General features: G+C 40.9%; 1 protein-coding gene across 2 annotated transcripts in view; it reads left to right on the plus strand.

Moving 5' to 3' along the window:
• The window catches only part of CDADC1 (cytidine and dCMP deaminase domain containing 1), a 47,324-nt gene extending 24,685 nt beyond the window's left edge, over window positions 1-22,639 (plus strand). The window contains exons 5-10 of one of the 2 annotated variants that reach the window (XR_005884942.1): window positions 624-1,193; window positions 4,105-4,154; window positions 11,627-11,796; window positions 13,653-13,842; window positions 16,837-16,990; window positions 17,190-17,241. Coding sequence is in view for 1 of the 2 variants with exons in the window: in XM_040991423.1 (XP_040847357.1) it covers window positions 624-1,193; window positions 4,105-4,154; window positions 11,627-11,796; window positions 13,653-13,842; window positions 17,190-17,250; window positions 20,836-20,909 (1,115 nt within the window). In the remaining variant the exon portion in view is untranslated. Of the gene's footprint in view, window positions 1-623; window positions 1,194-4,104; window positions 4,155-11,626; window positions 11,797-13,652; window positions 13,843-16,836; window positions 16,991-17,189; window positions 17,251-20,835 lie in introns of those variants that run through there. The other variant, XM_040991423.1, reaches the window with a different exon arrangement.
• Window positions 22,640-22,889: the final 250 nt, after the last annotated feature.

Below are 22,889 nucleotides of genomic sequence, written 5' to 3' on the forward strand. Positions count from 1 at the left end.
TCTTTTCTAGCTACTCAACTCAACTATGAAAAGCAGTTGAAGACTGTGAATGAATTTGTAAATCTTTATATATAGACACTGAAATCTGTGTTTTCTGTCATTTCATGTGTCAAAATATTTATTTCATTTTTTTGTCACTTTTTTTTTTAAAGATTGATTCTTTTCTATTAGAAAGGCAGATATACAATGGCTGGAGCTGAGCCAATCAAGGATCCAGGAGCCTCTTTGGGTCTTCCATGCGGGTAGAGGGTCCCAGGGCCTTGGACCATCCACTGCTGCTTTCCCCGGCCACAAACAGGGAGCTGCATGGAAAGTGGAGCACTTGGGACATGAACCAGAGCCCATATGGGATCCTGGTGCTTGAGAGGGAGAGGGAGGCTTATCTATTTGAGCCATTGCACTGGGCCCATTGCAACTTTTTTTTTTTTTTAAATATAAAACCCATCTTTAACTTGTAAACTGCACAAAAACTGACATGGACTGAGTTTTGCCTATGAATGGTAGTTTGCCACCCTTCAGGCTGTATAATGGGAAAAGATATTTATTCTATTGGAACCCCTTGAATCACTGTAGTGATAGGGTAGGTGGGTTCAGCTCACATTGTATCCTATTTTGTATTTCAGCTGGAGTTAACCGAATTTCATATTGGCCTGCTGATCCAGAAATAAGTCTGCTCACTGAGGCTTCTAGTTCTGAAGATGCAAAGTTAGATGCCAAAGCCGTGGAAAGATTGAAGTCAAATAGTCGGGCCCATGTGTGTGTCTTACTTCAACCTTTGGTGTGTTATATGGTACAGTTTGTAGAGGAGACATCTTACAAATGTGACTTTGTTCAAAAAATTACAAAAACATTACCTGATGCTAATATTGACTTTTATTCTGAATGTAAACAAGAAAGAATAAAGGAATATGAAATGTTATTTTTGGTTTCCAATGAAGAAATGCATAAGCAAATACTGATGACAATAGGTTTGGAGAACCTGTGTGAAAACCCATACTTCAGCAACCTACGGCAAAACATGAAAGACCTGATCCTGCTTTTGGCCACAGTGGCTTCCAGTGTGCCCAGCTTTAAACACTTTGGATTTTATTGTAACAGTCCAGAACAGATTAATGAGATTCACAATCAAAGTTTGCCACAAGAAATTGCAAGGCACTGCATGGTTCAGGCCAGATTATTGGCATATCGAACTGGTGAGTTACATGCTTAGTTCATAAATTGGGACTGATGATTTGGGGTGTGTTTGTCTTAGAAGTAAAATGGTATTCACATCATCTGTGGCAGAGTTAGTTACTGCTAGACACTAAAGTTTTGCTGTTTGTTCAATATAGATGAGTTAAGGAGACCCCTGAGAAGATAACTCTTCAAGCAATTTTAAGATTCCCTGTGGCCTGTCTTCAATACTACACCTGTTAATCAGGGTCTGAGAGTCTAGGCCCTTAGAGCTGCTTGCTTTTGTGATTTTTCATTCACTGAGCCCTCCTCTAAAGACTGGACAAAAAGAGAAAGGAAAAGGAACCAAAATCATTTTCAAAAAATTCTTAAGTATTTAATAAATGTTAAATAGAAACTTAAAAAAAAATTTTTTTCTTGGCAGTACTGGTGGGCATACTGTCACTGATTTGGTGCCAGGAGATGAACAGGTCCCTTGAGGACACCACAGCTTCTTTTTTAAAAGATTTATTTTATTTTTATTGGAAAGGTAGAGAGACAGAGAGGAAGAGAGACAGAGAGGAAGATCTTCCATACGATGATTCATTCCCCAAGTGACCACAATGGCCAGTGCTGCACCGATCCAGGAGCCAGAAACTTCCTCTAGGTCTCCCACACGGGTTCAGGGTCCCAAGGCATCGGGCCGTCCTCAAATGCTTTCCCAGGGCACAAGCAGGGGGCTGGATGGGAAGTGGAACTGCTGGGTGCCCATATGGGATCCTGGCGGGTGCAAGGCGAGGACTTTAGCCACTAGGCCAATGCGCCGGACCCATAAATAGAAACCTTTCAAAATACTCAAAATAACCAGTAGAATCAAGGTGGAGGAACGCAGATATTGGCAGATTGTCTTGATTATGTCTCATCAAGAAATCAACTTTACTTTATTACATTGTGTAGGTGGAAACAGGGAATGTTGCTTGGGAATTTCTTGTGATCAAGATGTATCCATATTTCCTATTTTGGAATGGTATTTGTACATTTTCCCTGATGTAAGATTTGAAGATTCATGATCATGTTTTAACATGTAGCTTTGTGATAAGCAGGGAAAGGGGGATGTAGGTAAGGGGATGGGGAGATAGGGTTTGTTTGGGTTGTGAATTGTAGTAAGATTTTAAAATTTTCCCAACTAAGAAAAGGAGAAAATCAGCAAATATCTATACTGATGTCACTGGAATACAGTATATGCTTAGGTGAGACCACAGCTGAAAGTAGATTCAGTAGAATGGAGAGTCTCAACTGGCAGCACAGCAGCAGCTCCGTTAAAACTTTCAGGAATCACTGATGCCCCCTACAGTGGCCTTGTTAAAACTGGCTCCTGGCCATCATGTTTTCTTAACGTTCTGCAAGATATTTTGACAGCAATGTAATTCTTATTAAAGACTTTGATTTTATACACATATCCATGGAATTATCAGAAAGTTCATATTTTAAAAATGCCCTTAATGATAAGACTGCATGAATTTCCAGCATTTTTTTTTTTGCACCAAGATATCCATATCTTTTGATTTTGTTTTTCCAAGAACTTTCCATGTGGTCCTAAACAACTGCATTGTATACAGATCTGGTCTAGCATAACTATCTTGTATCATGAGTTATGTATTAGTCCCTTTGCTAATGGTGGGTTTGTAAAGAATTTTTCTGTAAACCATTCTGGTAAGATAGCTGTATGTAGGGACAGCTGTTTCAGGCATAAATCACAATCCCTTCATTAATTAGAATGAAGCAAAGCTCTGGTCCAGGAGATGAGAATCTGCCGTCCTGTTACTTCATCTCAGCATCTCTTGCTTCTCATGAAATTACACAGCAAACCACCTGGGACGCCACTGTGTAAAAGATGCAGTATATATAGATAACACATTTGTATCCATATTCTTCATTAGGTACTATATGCTACTATATCAATATAATTCACATTATAAATTTATCTACTATTACCATGAGAGTTCTGTACACAAAGATATGTTTGTGTACTTGATAGACAATTTAAACAACTTTTCAAGGTTTGATTTTTTGACTGTGGATGATTTTTGGTTTGGGTCTGAAACTCAAATCCTGATGTAAATCACTGTTATATACTCCGCTGTGAGTTTCTGGGAAAGAAACCTTACGTCTTTGTCATTTTTTCCTTAGCACTGAACATAGTATGTGTTGAGTGGTAAAAGAAATACTTTTCTATCCAAAGATAAATGATCCATAAACCTTTATCCAAAAACACTGAGACCCAATGTAAAGAAATTCAACGTCTTCAACATAAAAATGTAAATATGGGGGCCCAGTGTGGTGGTCTAATGGCTAAAGTACTCACCTTGCACACACCAGGATCCCATATGGGCACCAGTTCTAATCCCAGCAGCCCCGCTTCCCATCCAGCTCCCTGCTTGTGGCCTGGGAAAGCAGTTGAAGATGGCCCAATGCCTTGGGACAGTGCACCGGAGTGTGAGACCCAGAAGAGGCTCCTGGCTTTGGATCGGTGCAGCACTGGCTGTTGAGGTCACTTGAGGAATGAATCATTGGACAGAGGATCTTCCTCTCTGTCTTCTCCTCTCTGAATTTCTGACTTTGCAATAAAAATAAATAAATATTTTAAAAAAACAGTAAATATGATGCATAGATTGCATATACCATGCATAAGTTTTGTTTCATCATATGTATTTTCCATAAACTTTTGATGACACCTCATGTACATCATATGTGACTATAGTGACCCCATCTAGTGTTGAGTACCTAGCTCCATATTCAATACATTAAAGCTTCAATACTATCCTATGAAAATCAGTGGTGATTAAGGGATTGCTACTACATTTATGAAGTAGGTTTCATAATATATATTTTCATGCTGTTTGGGAAAAATGTCATTTGGATTTTTACTGAATTAAGTGACATATCTTTCAGAGGATCACAAAACTGGAGTTGGCGCAGTCATTTGGGCAGAAGGGAAGTCAGTAAGTACGCAAATAATTCTTTAAATATTAAACATGATTTTTTTTTGTTTCAGCATGATTTAGTTTTCAATGCTTTGCATTAAAAATTTTCAACTATTTGATTAGCTTGCGATATTTATTTTCACAGGGCATAGGGCAATATATAGACATGGACATTGCATAAGTGGATCAAGTAAAGTAAAGCAGGTCTCCATTTCCTTATTGTTTCATTGTGTTTGGAGCCAGGCAGCTCCTCCTTCCAGTTCTTTAGACAGCATGTAATAGCAGTTTGCATTTCATTTTATTGGCCCATTGAGGTTTTTATCCTGGTGCATTTATTAAGTTCCACAAATACTAATTCCCTCTACAATTTTCTAGCTAGAATCATTTACTTAGCAAAGAGTCACTGGACACCTACAGCTTAAACACTGCTACAGTGCACACTGGGGGTATCATGAGCACAATTTTTGGATTTCATGCCTCATGGTCTAATGAAGGAGCTAGAGAAACAAAGAAGTAACTGGCACAGAAATGTAATTATAACTAATGGTGTGAAAGCATAGAGGAAGAACCACTGTTTTCCTTTAGAAAATGTATGAGGTTTTTTTAAAGAATTTATTTTTATTGGAAAGCCACATATAGATATACAGGGAGGAAGAGAGACACAGAGGAAGATATCCTGTCCATTGATTCACTCACTAAGTGGCTACAACAGCCAGAGCTGAGCCAATCCAAAGCCAGGAGCTCTGAGCCTCTTCTGGGTCTCCCACTCAGGTTCAGGGTCCCAAGGCTTTGGGCTGTCCTTGACTGCTTTCCCAGGCCACTAGCAGAGATGGGAAGCAGGGCGGCCGGGATTAGAACCGGTGCCCATATGGGATCCCGCTGTGTGCAAGGCAAAGACTTTAGCCGCTAGGTTACCTCACCAGGCTCAATGTATGAGATATTTTTAGAGGAAGTAACATAGCATTAATCCTAAAGAATGAATAGGCACTCATGAGAGCAAATTAGGGGGATTAGAAGAAAAGTGCAACGATAGGGGAATGAGAGAATATCTAAAATGCAAGTGATTTGTTAGGGTCCAGAGTCCTATACAGAATGAAGGAAAAATTGGGCTATACTCCAATGAAGAACCTTTTATTCCATGTAAACCATTTAGAATATAGAAATTTTTTTATTATATAATTTATTTTTTTAAATTATTGGTTACATTGTATTATGAGATACAGTTCCATAGGTACTGGGATTTCCCCCACCCCTCCCTCCATGGTGGACTCCTCCACCCTGTTGTGAGACCTCAGTTCAAGATCAGTTGAGACACCTTCACCGCAAGCATATACCAAGCGTAGAGGTCAGCATCTTGTTGTCCAGATAAATTCATCCGCTTCTTGGGGAGACCTTCCCTGGTCTGAAAGTATGGCCAAAAGAGCAAGATCCTGATCAATTAAAAGCCCCAGCAGCGACAATATAAATCGTTATGGAGTTAATTGACATAGTATTGTGTGAACAATATGTTGAAATTACATGTAAATTCTTAACAACCTCCTGCGACTATTCAATGACATTTTAACAATTGAGGTGCATAACAGGTTTGGGGGGGGGGTGTTGCAGAGAAATCTCTCATACCTTGGTGATGAGTACTTGTTCTTTGTGTTCTACCTAGCAGGGTATGTGTGAGTCCTTGATGACCTATCTTTCTTTATTGTTCTCTGCTTATCTATTCCTATTTGTGTGTGTATGTGTGTGTGTTGTGGGGGAGGAGGTTCTGGAGCAACCCTGATGGTCATTGTAGAGGGTGGAGGCCCAGAGCTGGAACTAGGCAAGGACTGGAGAAGGCTCCTCTCCCATTTCCCAAAGGAAGTTTATTGTTCTTCTGATTCTGATGACCAATCGTGGTTCCTGGCTGTTGTTCTGATGACGTTGAATCCTATGTGGAAGGACTCGGGCTTCTCTCATCTCGTGTAGTTTGTCCAAAGAGGGAGAATGTCTGTCCTCTGAATTCTCGGCCTCTGGAGGCGTTTCAGTTCTCCGTGTTCTCTTTGGCAGTTGTGATGACATCCTTGGTGCCCGTTCTGATAGACCTTGGTGGGAGTCCAGGAGTCCTTATGATTGGGATACAAGCCTCCTCCTGTCCTGCTGCTCCGCTCTGGGGTAGAATATAGAAATTGTCTTGCCCTAGCTTGTGGAAATAAAAGGCAAAATATTTAAAGATGGAAATGGTCATAGAAAATACATATTATAAAAACAAGCTATATACAGATGTCAATTTTGGGGGTGCCCAAATCAGATCCTCTCAATTTGCTTTTTACACAAACATTTTGAAATGCCCTCTTATATAATGTTGGATATATCTGGAAGCCACATTTGAACAGTAAGAAGAGCAGGATTATCGCTCATGGGTCGACATGTCACTTGGCATGCCTTTTTCCCATATTGGAATGCCAGATATCAAGTTTCACCCCCGTCATCTGGCTTCCTAGTGATGCACTAGGAGGCATGGAGTTCCTGGCTCCTGCTTTGGTCCTGGTGCATCCCTGGCTCTTCAGACATTTGTGGGGTGAGTCATGGGTAAGAAATCAGTCTCTCGCCCTCTTTTCATCTACTCCAACACCTGTCTCTGCCTATTACCTCCATCCCAATTTGACATTTTACCTTTCAAATAAATAAATGCTTTTTAAATTTTATTTTCATTGAAAAGGTCGATTTACAGAGAGAAGGAAAGACAGAAATATCTTCCATCCACTGGCTTACTCCCAAAAAGGCCGCAACAGCTGGAACTGAGCTGATCCAAACCCAGTAGGCAGGAGCCTCCTTCCTGTCTCCCATGCAGGTGCTTGGTCCCAAGATTTTGGGCCATTGTCTACTGCTTTCCCAGGCCACAAGCAGGGAGCTGGTTAGGAAGTGGAGCAGTCAGGACATGAACCGGTTCCCATATGGGATACTGGGCATGCAAGGCGAAGACTTTAGCCACTAGGCTGCTATACTGCATCCAAATAAGTTTTTTTTTTTTAAGATTTTTTTTTTAATTTTTATTGGAAAGGCGGATATACAGAGAGGAGGAAAGAGAGAGGAAGATCTTCCGTCCGATGATTCACTCCCCAAGTGAGCGCAATGGCCTATGCTATGTCGATCCGAAGCCAGGAGCCTCTTCCGGGTCTCCCGCACGGGTGCAGGGCCCTAAGGCTTTGGGCCGTCCTCAACTGTTTTCCCAGGCCACAGGCAGGGAGCTGGAAGGGAAGCTGGATTGCCGGTATTAGAACTGGTGCCCGTAAGGGATCCTGGGCGTGCAAATGAGGACCTTAACCACTTGCGCCATCACGCCGGGCCCCAAATAAATATTTTTAAGAAATCCTTTTAAAAGATTCATGTATTTGAAAGAGTTAACAGAGAAAAAGGAAGAGGCAGCAAGAGAAGCGTCCATCTGCTGATTCTCTTCTGAGATGGCTACATTGCCAAGATGTGGCCAGGCCAAAGCCAGGAAGCAAGAGCATCCTCCTGGTCTCCTACCTGAGTAACAGGGGCCCAGGCACTTGGGCCTTCTTCCCCTGTTTTTCCCAAGTCGTTAGCAAGAAGCTAAATCAGAAGTGGAGTATCAGGGACTTGAATGGTTCCTATATGGGATACTGGTAATGCATGTTGCAGCTTTACCCACTGTGTCACATTATCCCATGCATCTTTTATAAAAAATAAAAAGGTATATGAGTATTTAACCTAGCAGTTAACATGCTGGTTAAAACATCAGACCTGGCACAAGGGTTCAGTGGTTAAAATGCTCACCTTGAATGCGCCAGGATCCCTTTTGGGCATTGGTTTGTGTCCTGGCTGATCTAATCCCCATCCAGCTCCCTGCCTGTGGCCTGGGAAGGCAGTTGAGGATGGCCCAGAGCTTTGGGACCCTGCACCCACGTGTGAGATGCCCGGAAAGCTCTTGGCTCCTGGCTCCAGCTCAGCTCAGCTCCAGGGATTTTTCAATAAAAATAAAATAAAAATAAAATGAATCTTTAAAAAAAATCTGCATACCATATTGGAGTACTTGAATTCAGTTTGTGTGTCTGGTCCTGCCCTTCTACTCCAGCATCCTGCCAGCATGAAGCTTTGGAAGCAGTGGTATGGCTGAAGTCATTGAGTTGCTGACGCCCACATGGAATGCCTGGGATGAGTCCCTGGCTCCCAGTGTTAGCTTTTTTTTTTTTTTTAAGATTTGTTTATTTTATTGGAAAGGCAGATGTACAAAGAGGAGGAGAGACAGAGAGGAATATCTTCTATCCAATGATTCACTCCCCAAGTGATCTCAACAGCCAGTGTTGTGCCGATCCAAACCCAGGAGCCAGGATCTTCTTTCCAGGTCTCCCACACGGGTGCAGGATCTCAAGGCTTTGGGCCATCCTCGACTGCTTTCCCAGGCTACAAGCAGGGAGCTGGATGGTAAGCGTGACCGCCAGGATTAGAACCAGCGCCCATATGGGATCCTGGCGCATTGAAGGCGAGGACCTTAACCATTACACTATCATGCCAGGCCCGCAGTGTTGGCTTTGATGCAGCTTTAGCTCTTGTGGGCATTTGGAGGAATGAACTGGTGAATGGGAGCTCCCCTTTCTGTCTTTGTCTCCGAACGAAATAGCTAAATAAAAAGTGAATAAGTGAATTAATTTTAAGAATTATTTTACTTAATATAAAATGTACAGTTATTTCAACATGTAAACACTATTAATAAAAACTCTAGTTTTGAAAATTTCATGTATATTTTGCACTTACAACACTTCTCAGTTCAAACTAACTACAGGTGTCTAGCTGCTTCCATATTGACAGTGCAGTATAAGGATCTTTTAAGTGAAGATTTGATTAGAATTACATTATAAGAAACAAAGTGAGGTTTGACAGCAAAAAGGGACATTAGAGATAGTATGAGGACTTAGAGTTACTGGGGTGAGTTAGAAGGGCATGGAACGACATGATGAGGAACTATAGTTAGTCATTTTAATGCTAATAGATTCCAGTTTCAAAATACCTTTGCCTTAAACTGTGCCCCTGCTAGAACGGGTTGCTGTGCGCGACATTCCCGTAGCATTCGGTACAGCTCCTCACACTTTGTGTCCAGTTGCTCCTTCTCTTCAGTTAGGCGGCTGGTGGGGACAGGGTCTCTGTCCAGTGTACAGCCCTGAGCTCAGTGCTGGCCAAGGTTGGAATACTTATCTTAGGTTTATGTGACAGTTTCACAGCCTTTGCCTAACTTCATGAGATTTTAGTTTCCAGTTATTTGTAATTCAGGTAGGTGGCATGAAAAAGTAGAAAACCTACAAATTTGAGGTCAAGCAACCTGGACTTGAATTCTGATTATGTTGCTAATTAGTTTTATGACTGTGGCCTTAGTTTCCTTATCTGTGAAATGGGAACAATAACTGTACTTGTTTGGAGGATTAGTCAAATTAAATAATGCATATACATTTAGCATGAGGTTTGACATCTAGTAAATGCTCAAGGACAACATATTAATGTGATAATACTTTATTTTCAATCTTGTTGGCTCACCATGACATACTATTATTTATTAAGCTTCTACAGTAATGATCTTGTTAATACCTTTGAATGTTTATGATATATCGAAATTTGATGAGGCTTATTATAGGTTATTCCAAACTATTATAAACACTATTATAAAATCATTGATAAACTATTCCATTCAAATAATTGATAAAAACATTCATATTAACAAATAATATTCCATTGACCAAAAAAAGCCCCTGAAGTAAAAAGTTCTATAATAACATAGACATATAATGATCTAGATACTGATAATTTTTTGTAAAGATTTATTTTTATTGAAAGGCGGATATACAAAGAGAAGGAGAGACAGAGAGGAAGATCTTTCGTCCAATGGTTCACTCCCCAAGTGACCGCAGTGGCTGGAGCTGAGCCAATCTGAAGCCAGGAGCCGGGAGCTCCTCTGGGTCTCCCACGCGGGTGCAGGATCCCAAGGCTTTGGGTCGTCCTCAACAGCTTTCCTAGATCACAAGCAGGGAACTGGATGGGAAGCAGGGCTGCTGGGATTAGAACCAGCAACCATATGGGATCCCGGGTGTGCAAGGCGAGGACTTTAGCCACTACACTATCGTGCTGGGCCCTATATATTGATAATTTTTAAAAGTGCATTTTTTGGGGGAAGGGGAGGAATCCCAGACTCTACAGAATTATATGATAAAATTCAAAATTCAAAAGAAAAATTCAAAAACAAATTTTAAAACATATTTTTCAACATATAGCTGAGATGGTTGATTAACTTGAGCAAGAACCTTGGAGCATACCCTACATGCGGGACCTGGGGAGGGTGGGAAATTGGGTGGGCCTTCTCCCTTAATACCCTCCTTTAAACATGAAGGAAACAATATGGAAATAATAGTCTTACCCACTTTCCTATAGCCCTGGAACCTTTTTTTACCCCAATTAACTATGTAAAGATTGTTTAAAAAAAAAAAAAGCATATTTTTCTTTTTCAACTGGGTCACAGTAGCACTTTTTTTTTTTTTTGGTAAGATTTATTTGAAAGAATTACAGAGGGGAAAAGTGGAAAGTACAGAGATCTTCCATCTGCCAGTTCACTTTCTAGATGGCCACAACAGCCAGTGCTGAGCCAGTCTCAAACCAGGAGCCAGGAACTTCCTCAGGTCTCCCAAGTGGGTCGCAGAGTCCAAGCACTTGAGCCATCTTCTGCAACTTTCCCAGGCCACTAGCTGGGAGGTGGATAGGGAGTGGAGCAGCCAAGACTTGAACTGGCACCCACATGGGCTGCTGGCACTGCAGGAGGTGGCCCAACAATAGCATATTTATATCCTAGCAACAGAGATTGTTCAAAATGTAGTTGTTTGTCTCTTAAAATCAGGGATTTGTTCTCAGAAATGTATGATTAGATAATTTTGTGCGAATGTCATGGAGTATACTTACTCAGAAATAGCTCTGATGTCACTAGGTGTTGTAATTTATGGGACCACTGTCATATGTATGTTCTATCATTGATAAAAGGTTGTTATCCTATGTGTGTCTATGGTTTTTAAGTTTCAGACTTGTTAGCCAGTACCATAGCACAGAGCATAATAAGAAATTAACTCATAACTGAGTACATGCTATAAATGTAATATTGTACTGTAAGGGATAGAAAAAAATCTGAAACATGATTTCAGTTCTCCAAGATTCTATTTTCCATCCAAGGATAAACATTTGAATCAAGCAAAAACAATATATGACTTAAACAGTGTAGCATTTTATTATCTGCTAAATCTAAGGCACTGCCCTGAGATTACAGACTACAGAAGTCATCATTCTTGGGATTTAGATTTGGCAAGACCACACTGCAGTAGGACGATCTGATAACTGTGTTTATCTCATGGCTCAATTTTATTTTATTCCTTACACAAAGAATGATAGCAAACTTTAAAAATACCTTGCCACGTGCCTTTTCAGAAGGTTAACACTAACTATGGTTGGTTTGCTCACTTCCGTAGAGAAGTTGTGATGGAACAGGTGCCATGTACTTCGTAGGATGTGGTTACAACGCTTTTCCTGTTGGATCTGAGTATGCTGATTTCCCACACATGGATGACAAGCAGAAAGACCGAGAAATAAGGAAATTCAGATATATCATACATGCAGAACAGAATGCCTTGACATTTAGGTATGTATTTATAATCTAGTAAGTGTTACTTGAAATTAGTTTTCTTTTAGTTGAAATTTATTTCTTCTTAAAAAGTCTAAGAAATAGTCTTTTCAGAAGCATACCCTTGGTGAGCTTGGTCTTTGCTTCTGTTGCCATAGATTTTTTTTTTTCCAGGACTTCCAGTTTACTGAAGAAGTCCCTTTTCTTCCCTCTGTCTCTCCAAAATGAAGCTGCTTCAAACTTTCTTAGCATCCTTTTTTTATTTTTATTTTTGGTATACTAAGATCTCCTTTGTTTTCTGTATTTATGTTTATGAGTATGTGGACTTTACTGTGAATCAAATTTAAGGGATCTTGTTAGAATTTTTGTTAAAGTAATTTTGCTATCACTGGCATTAATTCTTTTAAGCATAGTTTATGTCATTGCTGTAGATGTTTCTTAGCATTTACCATTAAGAGGATAAGACTAGAGTGTTAAACTGAGTAAGAAATAGCTTCTGTCCTGGGGATCTCCTAATGGATTAGGGAATACAAACATAAGGCTGTGTCCATCTAATGCACTCAGTGCTATGGGAGAGACAAGGTGCTGTGGACACTCAGAGATTGCTACAAGGAGGCAGGGCTGGAGATAAGCTGTGTAGAAGAAGGGGCGTTTGAGAGGAGACTGAAAGGGTAGCTGAGATTGTGACAAGTGGAGATTTTTCTTGAAGGGAAGACCATTCTTGCTTGTAGCTTAATCAACAGTCTACAATAGGAAAATGCAAAGAATGTTTAAGAACATGGGTTCTAGTTAGGCTGTACTGAATGCTGCTTATATGATTAGGCTGGGCCTGGACAATAGACTTTGAGTTCAAACCATTGGTGGGCGATGGGGAAATGGAACAACACTGGCAAAACTGCACTCTGTAGATTACTGGGCAACAGTTGTAGTGTTTGGAAAGACTGGTTGTGTAGAATGAATAAACTAAATTTCAACCAGGGAGATGGGTATGGAACCTTAGCAGTGGGGGAGTTAAAGATAGTGGTTGAAAACCAGAAAATAGAATGGGCGGTGCTTAGTCTTGAACGGCCTCCAGCATGCAGAAGTTCACACCTCCAACACCCACCCATAAACACATCTCTGTTCTTTTCCTTTTTCTTTCCGTTACGTATCTACTTACTTTATTTTGTAGGGTACTGTGAATATGCAAAATTTACATGTTTATTAAATAAAATTGTGACAGGGAAAGAGTAAGGAAGCTATAATTCAAAACAGTACTTAAACTTCAGTATATAAGTACAATTTAAGACAGCTATTAATTTTAATGTCTGATTTCAGTATTACAAGGAGTATGCCCATTCTGAAAATCCAAAATAAGATTAAGTTTTAAAGCACCAACGTGATACTCAAAAAGTTTCACATTTTGGATATTTCAGATTGCAGAGTTTCGGTTCAGGAATACTCAACAGATAAAGGCTGTGTAAATGTTCCAAAATCCCAAAAAACTTCAAAGTGTGAAACAATTCAGGTCCCAAGCATTTCAAATAAGGGACATTGAACTAATACTTAGAAAGTGTTCTTTTCTTTTGTGTATGATCTCTCTCCTCTTTTATACTGTCTCTGTTTTCATTTACTTTGTAATGATGTTGAACATTTTCCCAATGGCTTAGAATCACTAGATAAATTCTATTTGTAAAAATTGTCATGATCATTTAGTATTATAGCATTTTTATGGGTTTACATAATCTAAACATTCACTAATTTAGCAAAAATAATGCTTGAATATATTTGCAGTGTTGTGTTTTTAAAATAGCTAAAGTTTAGTGCTTAAATATTTGTATTAACAACTTACTTTTCAGTATCTACGTTTTTAAATATATTATAAATTTTTATAGGTGTCAAGAAATAAAACCAGAAGAAAGAAGCATGATTTTTGTGACCAAGTGTCCATGTGATGAGTGTGTACCTTTAATTAAAGGTGCAGGAATAAAACAGATCTATGCAGGGGATGTAGATGTTGGAAAAAAGAAGGCAGACATCTCTTACATGAAGTTTGGGGAACTTGAGGGTGTTAGCAAATTCACAGTAAGTAGCTACACATTTTTTCTAGATGTACTTATTATCACGTTGTTTGGTACATTGTTTATTGTAAGTGAGTGATTCCAACTCTTTTAAAAAGTTCCAACAGGTTATTGAGTCTATTTTATGTGCAAACATATCCCTCACTACAAATACTTAGCCAGGAATCTCGGGCCTTAAGGTTTTGTCCCTTTGGAAACTCTGTCTCTTGAGGCAGTGAGACCTTTGGTGCCCTCTGGTGGCTGATAAAAGAAAACTTCTAATCTGCCTTTTTTTTTTATTCTTTAAAAAAATATTTTATTGACTTTGTTTTTTCTTTTTTAAAATTATTATTGCTATTTTATGATATAGTTCCATAGTCTGTGGGGTTTCCTGTCCCCTTCCCCAAGTCCCTTTCCTCCCTTACTGATTTCCCCTCTAGTACTGCAATGGATAGTCCTTCAGGAACAGTCATTAAGTCCATCATTCCGCTGTTAAGTGTTTCCTGACACTGTAGGCATGGACAATGTCAGCGAGTCCGGCATCCTACTGCCAGGGTATTTTCAACAGTTTCACTGGGAATTCTTTGGTCTGAATGCAGAGATGCATACTACACTATGTCTTCACATCTGGCCATGTCAGTCCTTGCTGCACTTCTGTTATACATTTATTTACTTGAAAAAGTTGCACAGAAAGAGAAAAGGAGGAGGAAAGACAGAGAGCTTTCATCCACTGGATCACTCTCCAAATTGCCACAATGGCCAGGGTTGGACCAAGATGAATCTCAAGTTTCTGCTGGGTCACCCATGTGGGTGCGGGGACCCCAAACACTTTGGCCATGTTCTGCTGCTTTCCCAGACACGTTAGCAGAGAGCTGAGTTAGAAGTGGAGCAGCCGGCACTTGGTCCAGCACCTGTATGGGACGCCGTCCTTACAGGTGGTAACTTTACTGGCTGGCTACACCACAACACTGGCACCTCTAATCCACCTTTTCCATCATCTTCCTTTCTTGTTTGGAGTAGTGGGTAGGAATGAAAGTAGTTTTAAGGGTGGAGTTACCTAGTGGCTGGAGTCCTGCCTTGCGTGTGCCAAGATCCTTATGTGGGCTTCAGTTTGTATCCCTGCAGTCCCACACTCCTTTCAGCTCCCTGCTTGTGGCCTGGGAGGGCACTGGAGGCTGGCCCAAAGCTTTGGGACCCTGCACCCACCTGGAAATCCAGGGCAGGCTCCTGGCTCCTGGCTTTGGATCTACTCAGCTCCAGCCATTGAGGCCACTTGGGGAGTGAGCAGGTGGATGAAGGATCTTTCTCTCTGTCTCTCCTTCTGTGTGTAAATCTGACTTTCCAATAAAAAATAAATCTTTAAAAAATTAGTTTTAAGATTCCACATAAGTTAAGAAGGTACACACACATCCTGTGGAAGATAAAGGAAAAAAATTCATTTTTTTCTAACTTTTTATTTGAAAGGCAGAAGAAGAGAGAGATCTTGCTTTACTTCCCAAATGCCTGTGATAAAGAGATCTGGATCACTCCCCAAGTGTCTGCAATTGCTGGGTCTAGATCAGGCTGAAGCCAGGAGCCATGAATTCACTGTGGGTGACGGAGGTGTAAGCACCTGAGCAGCACCCAGCTGCCGCCTAGGGAGCACACTGCAGGAAGCTGGGATCCAAGTGTAGCAGGACTCAAACCCACACGCTCTGGCACAGGATGTCAGCATCCCAAGCAGTGCCGTAGTCACTGGACCACATGCCTGCCCCAGTGCTGTTTTCAGAATAGATTTTATTATTGTATTTCCATGTCCATTTACTTGATTTTTTCCTGTTTAATAGATGTCGATTTTTCCCTTTAGATTGTTTTATTATAAAAGTAATACACACTCGTTATAGAAGACTTAGGAAATAAAAAAGGACATATACTGTTCCACAGATTCTGGATAGTATTGTTACCGTGTTGTTGTATTTTCCATGTCTTCAAAAAATATTTTCAGGGCCAGTATTGTTGGTATAGCAAGTAAAGCAGCTGTCTGTACTTGCCAGCCTCCCATATAGGCTCTGGTTTGTTTCCCGGCTGCTTCATTTCTGACCCAGCTCCTTGCTAAAGGCCTGGGAAAAGCAGCAGAAGATAGCCCAAGTGTTTGAGCCTCATCACATGTGTGGGAGACCTGGATGAAACTCCTGATTCTTGGTTTTGGCCCAGCCCAGCACTGGACGTGGTGGCTATAGAATCCATCCCTCTCTCACTCTTTGTGTGTGTGTGTGTCCCTCTCCATAACTGATTTTCAATATAAATAAATACATCTTGAAATTTTTTCCAATAATTGTGCAGTATTCCAGCCTATAGATCTAACTTATTTAACCATTCCCCTGTATTTAGCACTAGGGTTGTTTCTAAGTTTTTGAATTATGAAAAACCATTTTGTGAATATCATTAATTGTAAATTTGGGGTATTTTTAATTGCTAAAATAGTATATTTTAGTGGCTTGACAGATTTCAAAATGCACATCTTGTTTTGTGTGTGTATGTTTAGTTTCTCACCCATTGTAGATCCCCTACCCTGTGCTAGCTCTAATCATCCCATTGCTCTAAGTGACCAGACAGTTCTAGATGTCCTGCTTTTCCTAAGGACTTTCAGTGCTTGCATTGCCTCCCCACCCAAGGCTCAAGATGTTAATTAATTAATCTGATGAACTAGCTCATGCTGGTGGGAGAGGCTCTCAGGTAATTCATGCCTAATTGCGTTTCTTTAGAGCTAGTGGCCCTTCCGGTTAAGTCATGAGTGATTTTAACAGAGAGTCAGCCTATTTGAAAAAGCAAAGCTAGGAGCTTCCGTTCACACCCTGGTCTCTCTCCTGCTCCTCTTGTCTTCGCTATGATATCTGAGATTCTTCAAGTTTCCCTGTTTCTTTCTGAATGACTGAGATGGGAAACTCAGAAAAGATATGTGATAGCTGATAGAGAAGCTTATGCAACTGTACTCAAAGGCAGAATAATCTTGGTCATATTTTCTTTCTTTAATACCTAGGCCTTCTCTAGTGATTAAAAGATTCTGTAGTGCCTGGATATAGGAATGTGATGAAATTCCAGAATGCCAGGCCTGAGCAGACCCAGCTGCTAAAAGTGTTTAACCTGGAGCAAGCCACAGCAATCTCTCATCTTCTTACCTGCAGAACGAATGGGTAGGATTGTTAAAGTCCCTTCTCTAAGAGTGCTACTGATTCTGACCTAGGATCACTCAGGAGCCATTATTAGGGCTTTGCTGATATAGACAGTACTAACTCCTTGCTCTTATATGATTTAAAATTTAAAAAGCAGTATGCTGAAGCAAAGTCTGTTAAACCCTTTTGAAGCAAGTAACATGTTTGTGACCTCTTTCAGTGGCAACTGGACCCATCAGGCACCCAGGGTCTTGAACAAAATGCATCTGGAAGGAGAGAAAGTAAGTATTTTACAAGACCTATCTTGCAATTGCAATTAACTCTGTTGCTGAAGAAAAAGATACATGGTGCATCTTAGTGACCAGGTGATAGAAGTCATTGTTTTAACAGATAAAAACTATTCTTTTGGCAATCTAGGATTTTACTATTCAGTTTATTCATACACATTTATGTATCTAAACTTATGCATAGAAAAAGGCCCTCATTACTCATCTATGAGTCTACAGTTTATTACAAATTTCACGTATAAGTCGGTTTATAAATTAAATTTGTATGAAACAAATTATTGGACTGTTCTGTATCAAAACAAAATCTTCTCGGGCAATAAGAAAGGAAAACCATTTGTAATTAAGATAGAAAGGTCTAGAACCAAGTGAGGAAGATCCAAGTTGCTACCTTGTTCTGCAGCACAGCCACACTTGCCCAGCCTGGTCACAGGATGGATGAGTTACTAGGCTGCATTAGGTTCATATTCAGACAGGTATTTTAGATGCCATGGAATCCTTTAGAGATTGTAAAATTCCTTGGGCACATAATTTTGATCATATTATTTGAAGATAATAGATATGTTACTTATTTGTTTGAATTCTAGTTAAATGGAATATACTGTGTTTTCTTGGCATTGTTATTTTCTGACAGTGAAAAAAGTATAGAAATTTTTTACGAAAATAGTTTTGGCGAGAATATCTTGATTCTCTGTATTTTGAATAATCTTGCTTTGTTCAAAGGGTAAATTTGTGTTTGTAATGTGGAGAAAAAAAGTATAACTTCTTTCCTTAGAATTTGTTATTTATGTAAAAGGTAGAGTGACAGAGAGGGAGGAAATGAGAGGAGCCTCTTCCACGCTCTGCTCAATACCCGAAAGCCACAGAGCCAGGGCTGGGTCGGGCCAAGCCAGGAGCAAGGAGCAACATCCCCTTCTCTCTCTCCTCTTTTGATTATATTTTTCCATAAACATTGAACAATAAGTTTATGTAAGCATTTTTTAGATGTTTTGTGTCAATAAATGTCTTTTTCAATTATTTCACAACTACATTAAGGTATGTGTACCCTTTAGGGTATAGAAGTGTGTTTTAGTATATTCACGGTGTGCAGACGTCACCACAGCCTCGTTCCAGAACAGTTTTCAGTATCTCAGAAAGAGGCCTTACATTTGTAGTTGCTTTCAATTAGCCTTTCTCCATAGCTCTGGACACCCACTAATGTCCTTGATGTGTTTTTGGATTCATTTGTTCTGGCCATTTCATATGGATGGATTCACACCATATATGGTTTCTTCCCAAGTTTTGATTCAGTGAAAACAAAAAGAATCAGACAGACAGGAATTGGAATGTGGGAAAGTTAGGGACTGACCTTTGGCCATAGCTGTCTTTCCAACCCCAGGAGACTTGCTACTTCAGGCCTTATCAATGCTGTACTAATGGTAAAAGAGAAGGGGGCAAGTGGCACAACTGACCACTTTCCCAAATAGACCTTAAAAGTCACTGAGATTTTTAGAATGTAGTAAAAATATACAGATACCCATGCACTCCTGAAAGGACAATTTAGTGGTAAAAGGAACATTTTGTTAGAATCTGGATGGCAGGGACCAGCACGATGATGGCTCAACAGGCTAATCTTCCACCTTCAAGTGTCAGCACCACATATGGGTGCTGGTTCATGTCCCGGCTGTTCTGTTTCTCATCCAGTTCCCTGCTTGTGGCCTGGGAAAGCAGAGGATGGCACAGGCCCTTGGGACCCTGCACCACATGGGAGACCTGGAAGAAGCTCCTGGCTCTGGCTTCAGATTGCCTCATTTCCAGCTGCTGCAGCTATTTGGGAAGTGAACCAATGGATGGAAGATCTTTGTTTCTCCTTCTCTCTATAAATCTACCTTTCCAATAAAAATAAATCTTTTTTTTAAGTTTTATTTTGTTTTTATTGGAAAGACAGATATACAGAAAGGAGAGTCAAAGAGGATAATCTTCATCTGTTGATTCAGTCCCCAAAAGGCCACAACAGCTGGAGCTGAGCCGAATTCAAAGCCAGGAGCCTCTTCCAGGTCTCCCATGCGGGTGCAGGGTCCCAAAGCTTTGGGCCGTCCTCGACTGCTTTCCCAGGCCACAGGCAGGGAGCTGGATGGGAAGTGGAGCAGTGCCCATATGGGATCCCAGCATGTACAAGGCGAGGACTATAGCAACTAGGCTACCACTCCAGGCCCGTGAAAGGATATCTTACACAGGACATAGTACTGATCATAAAGGAAAAGAGTGTGAAATCAGAGTAAGTCCCCGTTAAAGATGCCTGTTCTCCAAGGCACCTACTGGAAGAGTGTGTTTTCATACATAACACTGAATTTTATTTAGAACATATAAAGAAGTGCTCTGGGGACTATTGGTTAAAACACTTACATCCCGCATCAAGTGCCTGGGTTTTGTTGCTGCCTCCGGCTTTCTCTCAGTGCAACCTTTGGGATGCAGCAATGCTAGCCACAGCAACTGGGCACCTGCTGCCCACAGGGGGACTGAGATTGACTGGTTCTAAGATATGGCACCAGCCCAGTCACAGCCTTTGTCACTAGAGACATCTGGCAAGTGATTTAGTAGATGGAAGTGATCTCTCTCTCTCTCTCTCTCTCTAAGACTTATTTATTTTTATTGGATAGTTCGATTTACAGAGAGAAGGAGAAACAAAAGGTAAAGATCTTCCATCTGCTGGCTTACTCCCCAAGTGGCCGCAACAGCTGGAGCTGAGCTGATTCAAAGCCAAGAGCCAGGAGCTTCTTCCAGGTCTCCTATGTGGTGCAGGGTCCCAAGAATTTGGGCCATCCTCAACTGCTTTTCCAGGACACAGGCAGGGAGCTGGATGGGAAGTAGGGCAGCCAGGACACAAACTGAGGCTCATATGGGATCCTGACGCATGCAAAGCAAGGACATTAGCCACTAAGCTGCTGCACCTGGCCCAGTGCATTAGGACTTTTATCTGTATTATATATATCTCTTTTTGTTGCTTCCAGTATTTCACAAGAAGAAAGACAAGGTTTTTCACACATACTTAGGAAGGCCTTAGTCCCTAGTGACAGCTTAACCGGCAGGGAGGGCAGGCAAGTCCCTCCACAGGACACAAAGGGGCAGGAGGAAACTGCGGCTTGACTGAATGCATTGCCGTGACCGTAGTGGTACTTTCACAGGTGTCAAAACTCATCTGGTTGCACGACATAAATATGGGCAGCTTATGGTACTAATAAAGTGACCAAAACAAGAAGCCAGGGAGAAGTAGGACCCAATCCAGCCCCTAAGCCTGCCCAAGCAGAAAAGCCTGTCCTCTTCCCAGGAGAGGAGTGAGGGAACAGCAGAGAACCCTTAGCTGTGCCCAGGACGCTTCCTTCTCTGGATGATGAGCAGGTGCATTTGGTTTAGTCTAGCCCAATAGTAAGGGTTTCATCCCCCAAAGGTTTGATGGATTAGTTGTGATACACAGAAATTTATCTAGAGGCAGCAGTTAAAAATTTGAAGGGAATATCAAATGATTGCTTCTTTTACTTAAGTGTGTTTTGTGTAGCTGAATTTACCACTGTTTGCTGACATGGTGTTGTTCTTGAATGCTAGATGGCGTGCTGAGGTCTGGCCCTCCAAGTGAAGAACAGCACCAAAGCAAGAGGCTGTGTCTGGGAAGCCACTGAGAAGCTCTGCCTACACTGCCAGAAAAGGCCTCATGGGGCTGCTATTGCGCCTCTACAGTCAGCCTCTCCACTTCAAAAAATAAGGGGGGATTATATAAATAGCAGATTTTTTAAGAAAGTTAATTTATTATGAGGGTATGAATGGCGTTGATGAGAATGTTTTTCTTCTAAATTTATTTGTGTATTTTTCAGAATATTGTAGTGCTGCGCTGAAAGTAGCAATAATTTGATGAGACTGATGCAATCACCAACAGGAGCTGATTTCTATTTGCCCTGACACTGGGTTGGCCAGTTTGAAAGGGACTGGCTCACAGGAGATCTCACCTCAGCAAGGAATCACACGCCCCTTGGGGATTAGTAGTTTCTTTGGATTATGAAGATAATGTTAAGTAAACTGCCCCTGGGAAACATATGACAAGCTGATCACCTTTTTATTAATCTGAATTTCCTTACTTCAGATTGAAGTAAGCAACTTCAAATGAAGTTGGTGAATTTGGTCTCCATTTTTAAAGTATTCTTTAAAAATGTTAATTTCTCTGAAAATTTTTTGATATGTGGAATCATAATGATTTGTTAGATTGGGTCCAATTATCTCACTTATGCAGGGTAGCCAAAGGGAGATTATTGTTTGGACACAGCATTGCCATTTGATGTCATCAACTGCTGAGATCATCAACAGAGCCCACATCTGGTTTCGATGGTAACAGAGGAGAAATATGCGAATCTGGCATATTGAAACCAGCTCCCTAGAATTCCATTAATAATGTGTTCACCCCTGTAATTTCCCTGTGACTTAGATCTTGAAGACCTTTCCAGAACATTCTCAGACCTCAAGGATATTGATATCTTGACAGAAACATGTTCATTTCTGTTAAGTTACTAATTGTTTTTGTGATTTCTCCTATTTGTGGAGAAACATCCAGAAAATCAGTCCCAAGATGCAGGCCCATGTTGTTCCCTGTCCTAGAACTGGGAACTGTGTCACCGTGGTCTCTGGTGTGTGAACTGGCTCCCAGCTCTGTGGAGGCGGTGAGTTTGCCTCAGCCTTTGTCCACTTCCTTTTCAAGGCATCACATGGCCTGGGCAGGGAGGCGGCTTCTACCCATCAGAGTTATATAACCAGGGCAGCAGGAGCTCTGACAGAGGGTCCTGCCTGTGGAGCAGCCAGCTTGGGTCCCTGGGAGGTCAGAGTCCTCACATACACACATTTTACACAAACACAGGCCATGAAACAGGGAGGCAGAGCAAGGCCATACCTATGAGAGAACTAATGCTAATTTACAAACCACTAGTTGTGCTGTTTATTGCTCAGTATAAAAGCTCTGAGACTGCTTTTTGCTCTAAAATTACTTTTTAAACTATATATGCTTAAGTTTGGAGGCTATTGTTTTGTTTTATTAACGTGTTAACTACAGCACACCTCTTGCGAGATCAAAAACCCCGGTATACTCCTGACTGCCAAGTTTATGCATTTACATACCAGGCATTGGAGAAGGAAATTAGAAGAAATGGGAAGTGGATATTCCCACGGCACTGTTAAAATGGCCATGGTAACACCATTTTTTCTTTCTGTACAACTGGTCAGATTTCAATGATCAATTACTGAGGGCTTACTGTGTGACACCAGAAGAAAAGCTCTGCAGAGGCATGGAGATTTTGCATGAGTGTGTGTGTTTATGTGTGTATACATATATATGTATATAGTATAAAATTTATCTTTTAAAATATCATTTACTTATTCTTGCTTATTTGAAAGAAACAGAGATGTTTCATCTGTTGGGTCACTCCTCAGCAGCAACCAGGTATGGGCCACATTGAAGCCAGGAGTTGAGAACCCAATCTGGTTCTTCCACATGGATGTCCGAGACCGTAAACTTGAACCGTCACTTGCTGCCCCGCGGAATGTGCGTAGCAGGAAGCTGGGATCAGAGACGGAGCAGGGACTTGAACTCAGGCATTCTGATAGAGGAAGTGAGTGTC

This window comes from Ochotona curzoniae, unplaced genomic scaffold, assembly GCF_017591425.1.
Source record: "Ochotona curzoniae isolate NIBS_2020 unplaced genomic scaffold, NIBS_Ocur_1.0 contig_64, whole genome shotgun sequence".
In the NCBI taxonomy this organism is placed as follows: Eukaryota; Metazoa; Chordata; class Mammalia; order Lagomorpha; family Ochotonidae; genus Ochotona; species Ochotona curzoniae.